Source organism: Chelon labrosus, assembly GCF_963514085.1.
Source record: "Chelon labrosus genome assembly, chromosome: 24".
In the NCBI taxonomy this organism is placed as follows: Eukaryota; Metazoa; Chordata; class Actinopteri; order Mugiliformes; family Mugilidae; genus Chelon; species Chelon labrosus.
In genome coordinates this window covers 14,659,797-14,666,962 of record NC_140357.1, presented here as the reverse complement: position 1 = coordinate 14,666,962, position 7,166 = coordinate 14,659,797, and the positions used below count along the sequence as shown (strand labels likewise).

General features: G+C 48.2%; 1 protein-coding gene across 1 annotated transcript; it reads right to left on the bottom strand.

Moving 5' to 3' along the window:
* Nucleotides 1-3,048: 3,048 nt before the first annotated feature.
* LOC311509597 (adhesion G-protein coupled receptor G7-like) lies at nucleotides 3,049-6,806 on the bottom strand (the record flags this gene model as incomplete). The annotated part of the gene is made up of 15 exons (XM_084574828.1): nucleotides 3,049-3,231; nucleotides 3,321-3,480; nucleotides 3,549-3,707; nucleotides 3,968-4,049; nucleotides 4,123-4,463; nucleotides 4,533-4,645; nucleotides 4,708-4,860; nucleotides 5,096-5,350; nucleotides 5,393-5,490; nucleotides 5,569-5,699; nucleotides 6,034-6,110; nucleotides 6,177-6,317; nucleotides 6,425-6,534; nucleotides 6,615-6,703; nucleotides 6,796-6,806. 15 exons carry the CDS (start codon nucleotides 6,804-6,806, stop codon nucleotides 3,049-3,051), a joined length of 2,103 nt encoding a protein of 700 aa, XP_084430954.1.
* Nucleotides 6,807-7,166: the final 360 nt, after the last annotated feature.

Genomic DNA, 7,166 nt, shown 5'->3' with positions numbered 1-7,166 from the left:
CCCTCCAGGTTAATCACCAAACTTGGAGCCCTGGGCACCAACACCGCCCTCTGTAACTGGATCATGGACTTTCTGACCAACAGACCACAACACGTGAGGTCAGGCCACACCTGCTCCACCACTGTCACACTCAACACAGGTGAGCCACAAGGCTGTGTGCTGAGCCCCTACTCCCTCTTCACCCACGACTGCAGACCTGTGCATGGATCCAACTCCATCATAAAGTTCACAGACGACATCACCAACAACGATGAGACAGCCTGCAGGGAAGAGGTAGAGCACCTGGTCACATGGTGCGCCGACAATAACCTGCTCCTTAACACCAGCAAGACCAAGGAGCTCATTGTGGACTTCAGGAAGGAGAGAAGAAGCACACGTCACATCAACAGGATGGCTGTCCAGCGTGTCTCCATCTTCAAGTTCCTGGGGACCCACATCTCAGAGGACCTGTCCTGGACCACCAACACCTCCAGCCTGGTCAAGAAAGCTCACCAGCGCCTCTTCTTCCTGAGGACGCTGAAGAAGAACCATCTGTCTTCAGCCATCCTGGTGAACTTCTACCACTGATTGAGAGCATCCTAACAACTGTGTCACAGTCTGGTATGGGAGTTGCTCTGTCGTGTAGCACAAAGGACTACAGCAGGTAGTGAAAACCTCCCAGAGCATCACAGGAACTCCACTCCCTGTCACTGAGGACGTCCAGAAGAAGCTCTGTCTATGTCGAGCTCTTTATTGGGGGTGGCTGTGGCTCAGTAGGTAGAGCGGGTTGTCCACGAACCAGAGGGTTAGCGGTTCGATCCCCGGAATGTGCCACATGCTGAAGTGTCCTTGAGCAAGACACTGAACCCCCAGTTGCTCCCAGTGCGTTCACTGGTGTGTGAATGTGTGTGTGCTTGTGTGAGAGAGAATGGTTAGATGTGTCTGTGACTGTAAAGCGCTTTGAGTACCAATAGGTAGAATAGCGCTATATAAAAGCAAGGCCATTTACAGTATTCTGAAGGACTCGTCCCACCCGCCACATGGACTATTTTGTATGTACCGAAAATTTTATTAATTTACTAACATCAGGTAGTTACTGCTAATTGTTTATGCACTGTTTCATTTCTCACTTTATCTGTATTTTGTATCATCTAATTTATTATCTGCCCATCTCCTTTATTGTAAATTATGTTATAGTTCCTGTTTATAGTCTACTCACATTTAACGAACAAATGCAATATAAATATTGTCCACATGCTGTAAAAACAATCTGTACCATAGTACTTATATACTATTTATGCCACATGTACTTACTGCCTATTGCACTTCTGGTTAGATGCTAAACTGCGATTCTTTGCTCCAGATGCGTAATATAATATAATATAATATAATATAATATAATATAATATAATTTACATTGTAGATTCTCACTGAAGGCATCAACACTATGAATGAACACATATAGAATTATGTAGTAAACAACAAAGTGTGAAATATGATTCATATTTAGAGTTTTAGAGTGAAGGTCAGTCAGTCCAGAAAACTGCCCAAACTTTGAATGTGTCCCCAAGTGCTGTTGCAAAAACCATCAAGCTCTACGATGAAACTGACTGACATGAGGACGGCAGCAGGAAAGGAAGACCAAGAGTCACCTCTGCTGCTGAGGATAAATTCATCCAGTCACCAGCCCCAGAAATCACAAGTTAACATCTCCTCAGATTAGAGCCCAGATCAATGGCACAGAGTTCTAGTAGCAGACACATCTCTACATTAACTGTTCAGAGGAGACTGCACCAATCAGGCCTTTATGGTCAAATAGCTGCTAGAGAACCACGACTAAGGAAAAGCATCAAGCAGAAGAGATTTGTTTTGGGCCAAGAAACACAAGGAATGGACATTAGACCAGTAGAAATCTGTGCTTTGGGCTGATGATCACGGTTCCAACCGTGAAGCATGGAGGAGGAGGTGTGATGGTGTGGGGGGCTTTGCTGGTGACACTGTTTATAACCCTGTTTATTTATTCTAAACTGAAGGCAAACTGAACCAGCATGGCTACCACAGCACCCTGCAGTGACATGCTATCCCATCTGGTTTGTGTTTAGTTGGACCATCATTTATTTTTCAACAGGACAGTGACTCCAAACACACCTCCAGGCTGTGTAAGGGCTATTTGAGTGATGGAGTGATGGACCAGATGACCTGGCCTCCACAGTCACCTGACCTAAACCCAATAGAGATGGTTAAGGGATGAGATGGACCACAGAGTGAAGGCAAAAGGGCCAACAAGTGCTCAGCATCTCTGGGAACTCCTTCAAGACTGTTGGAAAACCATTTCAGGTGACGACCTCATGAAGCTCATCCAGTGAATGCAAAGCAGTAATCAAGCAAAGGATGACTACTCTGAGGACTCTAATATATGAATCATAGTTCAGTTATTTCACACTTTCTTGTTTACTGCAGGATTCCATACGTGTTCATTCATAGTGTTGATGCCTTCAGTGAGAATCTACAACGTAAACAATCATGAAAATAAAGAAAAACTATTAAATGAGAGGGTGTGTCCAAACTTTTGACTGGTAGTGCAGGTTGAGGAAGATGTTAAATTCATTATCTTCTGTTTTTATTCTGAGAGCTGGGACGTTGTGTAAAAGAGTAGATGGAGTAATGGCGCCCTCTAGAGGCTCAGTCATGTCAACACGGGTCAGAGGAGATGAGTCAGTGAAGGTTCTGAATGCAGTAAACGTTTATTAGAAGAACACAAAAAGTTACCATCAACATCACAGGGTTCTCAGAGGAACTGGAATCAGGTTAAAACCAAACTAAACATCACTGACATCACAACTACAACACTTTGAGACTGGTTTAGACTGGTTTAGGACCAGTAGAGACTGGTTTAGACTGGTTTAGGACCAGTAGAGACTGGTTTAGACTGGTTTAGAACAAGAGGAGACTGATTTAGACTGGTTTAGGACCAGTAGAGACTGGTTTAGGTCTACATGTGACTCGTAGAACCAGTAGAGCCGGCTGCTGTCAAACTGCAGGATGTGTGTCTGGTTGTCCCGGTGCGTCCTACAGGTTGCTGGTCTCTTTCTTTTTGATCTCCCCGTTGTCCTCGGAGCTGGTCGAGCTCAGCAAGGTCTTCCACTTGTTGTTGAACGAGCTGCTGGCCGAGGAGACGCTGTGACGGGAACACAGCACGGCGGCTCTAAAGGTCGGCGTTCTGGCCGTGAACAGGATGAAAATCTGAAAACCCTGAAACAGACGAGGAGGAAGGTGATTCTTGACGTGGGGAGCCACCAACTCTTCCTGTAAAGAAGAAGAAGAAGGCGGAGCAGACTTACTTGTGTGGTTGTGAAGAGGCAGAAGAGGATGCTGAAGACCAGGTGGGTGGTGGGGTCTGTGGTGAACAGCACCAGGTAACCCAGAGCCCAGGACAGACCAAGCATCACCGCCAGAGAGAAACTGATCAGGAAGTTGTTCTTCAGAGACTGGCGCCTGGTGCTGAGAGGTCACAAAGGTTCATACATGCTCACATGTGAAGAATCGGTGGGCGGAGCTGATGGTGTTACCTGGTGAGGTTGGGGTCCACCCTGCAGGTGGTCAGTGAGACCAGGACCAGCAGCACCGTGTTGTAGATCAGGATCACGCCGACTGGGACCACGAAGCCCCAGAACATTGGCTTCCCGAAGTCAAAGTGTTTATTTTTGTCCAGAGCTGCGAGCCAGCAGCTGCAAACAGAAAGGTCACATGATCAAAACATGAGTACATGAGTCAGTGGTGGTTGGAAGACGAGTAAAGACTGGTTTAGGACCAGCAAAGACCGGTAACTTAGGACGAGTAACAACTGGTCAATACTGGTTCATGACTAGTTTAGGACTGGTTTAGGACATGTTTAGGACTGGTTAGGACTGGGTTAGGACTAGTTTAGGACTAGTTTAGGACTAGTTTAGGACTGGTTAGGACTAGTTTAGGACCAGTAAAGACCCACAATTCCTCCTGTCTGTATCCCAGAGGGTTGTCCATCCTGTAGGTTGTTCCCAGGGTGACCGCCATGAAGACAGCTGGGACTCCTGACAGGAAACAGGAAGTAAATAAAATGATTTTTTACAAATATTAAATATGAAGCCGTCCAGGGTGTCGTACCGAATCCCACCACCAGGCTCATTGGCGTCCAGTACGATGGCAGACTGCGGCGCATTGTCCGCATTAGCAGCACCAGCTGAGTGCCGTAGATGCTGATCCACATGAAGGTGGCCAACAGGAAGAAGTGCAGTAGAGCCGTCACCGCCGTGCATGAGCCCCGGTCTGACTCCACGTACTCGTCTGATTCCAAGAGGGAGTTGTTCTGAAGGTTGGGCTCGCTCGCCGAGTTCTGCACCCCAGAGAGGAAGGTGATGATGAAGGCCAGCAGGCAGACACAGAAACTCAGCTGGACCAGCTTTGAGTTCAGGTTGTTCTGACGACCATCAGACTTCCTCTGAAAGCTGCAGAGCAAACCACACTCAGGTTAAGATGTTCAGATGAGTCCCAACACAGAACCAGTGGAGTCAAACCTTTCTGTGAGGTGGTGAATGATTGTCACAACCAGACCCAGGATGGAAAAAGAAAGTCCCACGATGGAGATGATGTCCAGGGCTTCGGCGTAGTCGTAGTCCTCTTTGAACGACTGAAACACAAACACCATCAGACGTCTGGCAACCGTTTTAGTTCAGTTTTACAGATACTCACCCAGAGAGCAGCAAAGTTGGTGGTGTGGTTGCAGACACATGTCATCGCTCCGTCTGAAGCACTTCCTTTCCAGCAGCCGGCGGTGCTCCAGTCCTGGAGGTTGTAGTCCCAGAAAACACAGGAGAACTCGTGCAGAGTCTTCCCTTTGATCGGCTGCAGCGAGGGGACCAGAGGTTAGTTAATCATTCATCTTCCTGTCGAGGTCCACACCTTCACAATGAAAGGCAACAACTCTGTTCTCAGGTTAAAACCAAACCAAGTCTCACTGGTGCCATGACCGAGTCACTTTACACCGTTAGGACCAGTTAAGACTGGTTTAGGTCTAGGACAGACCAGTAGAACCAGTTACAGTAAAACTCAGACAGTTCATTGTTGGATGTGAACTCACCGTCGGTCTGAACATCATCTCCACGTGTTGCGGCACCACGTCGCGCTCCTGACCCTTGACACTGCCCGACAGGACCCTGACGGTGGCCTTGTCCCTCCTGTAGAGTTTTGACTGGAAGAAGTTGTCGTTCTGGTAGAGGATGAAACCCAGAGAGACGCTGGACTGATGCTGACGGACACTTGTCCCTGAGACGAGAGGACGGACAGGAAGTGAGAATGATCCAACAATCAGTTCATCAAAACAATGAAATAAAAACTACAGTCGCTGAGCAGGAAACTCACCTTCAGGGAACCGTACGTAAATCAGGGCATCAGCTATGAATCCCTTTTCCACCTTGATCCCTGACGTGTTGGTGTCCAGCTTGATTCTCTCAGGCACAAAACTTCCAGATTTCCCTGAATGCAGCACGATAAGAGGAAATCACAAACTGCTCCTTCACTACCGTTCATGAACTCATCAACAGTCCTGCTAACCTGACAGCGAGGTGAACTGGACTCCCTGGGTACCACCAGCAGGAACCTGGGCCGACTGCACCACCAGGTTTGGTTGGACCAGCTGAGATGAGTTGAGATTCACTGAGAGCTCGTCCAGAGTCCTTGTCAGGCTGACCAACGGAAACATGACGGTCAAACACTCAACCAGTCAGACTTTTGATTAAACCCACTTATCTGCCTGTTAGCGTCGCCTCTGCTAGCATACTGGTGCTAGCATACTGATGCTAGCATACTGATGCTAGCATACTGATGCTAGTATACTGATGCTAGAATGCTGATGCTAGCATACTTATGCTTTTTCCAGAACCAGAAACCTCCAGAGCTGCACTAAGACGACGGTGCAAGGAAACCTTTAACAAGAAGAAACCTGGAGCTGGGCCCTGTGCTTGAGGCCGGCCTGAGGCTCTAAGACAAACAGATCGATAGAAAGGTGTGCTGGTTTACCTCAGGCTGGACTTGTCGTCTGTTGGCTTGGCGTCCAGCAGCTGACTGACCGTCGCCACTGCAGCCACCCTGACGCTCTGCAACACAGACAACAGTTTAGACTCAGACACGTTTTCAGACCTTTTGAGTTTTTGTGTTTTTACCTCTGTGATGTTCTTGGAGTTCAGCAGAGTGTTTGCTATCTGAACTGCTGTCGTCACGTTTTCGGGCGTCAGCTCTTCAGGCTTGGACGTCAGAATCTGAGCGCTGGAGGCCAGGTTCTGTAAATCAGCTTCACTGTCGAGCTGAGGGACCAAAGAGCTTTAATTAGTGGACCTGACAGGAAGTCAGACTGGATGATGGTGACGATCCAGGCATCAGGATCTTCTAAAGAATGATCAGCAGCTCTCACACTTTGCTTTATGTCGCTGAGCGTCTGGCTGCAGTTGAGCTCTACTGGTTTGTCAAAAGCAGCTGATCCAGTGTTGGACAAACATCTGGTGGACGCCTGTGGTTTACCAACTGAGTGGACGACAAACAGACCTGAAGTATGGATGATGGACTGAGATGGAGATGTAAAGAAGGGACAGGTGGAATCTTACTATTCATTCCACTGGGACAGGTTTCCTCTGAGTATGCAAACCAGCCGATGGGCGTTTGTGGGAAGGTGAAGTCAACGATCTTCTGGGCTCTGCAGAAGTTTTCTAGGAGTTCAGTCACAGCTGATCAGTTTGATTGACAGGTGGAGGTCTAAAGGTGTGATTGGTCCAGTTATGTACTTACCTTCTAAGCATGTTGGTCCACTATACCCATCAGGACAGACACAGACACCGCCCTGCCATACCCCCAAATTACAATTCGCAGAGGTGGTAGTAGGGGTGGTGGTGGTAGTAGGGGTGGTAGTAGTGGTGGTGGTAGGGGTGGTCGTGGTGGTGGTAGGGGTGACAGTGGTGGTAGTAGGGGTGGTAGTGGTGGTGGTAGTAGGAGTGGTAGTAGGGGTGGTAGTAGGGGTGGTAGTAGGGGTGACAGTGGTGGTAGTAGGGGTGGTAGTGGTGGTGGTAGTAGGAGTGGTGGTAGTGGTGGTAGTTGGGGTGGTAGTAGGGGTGACAGTGGTGGTAGTAGGGGTGGTAGTGGTGGTGGTAGTAGGAGTGGTA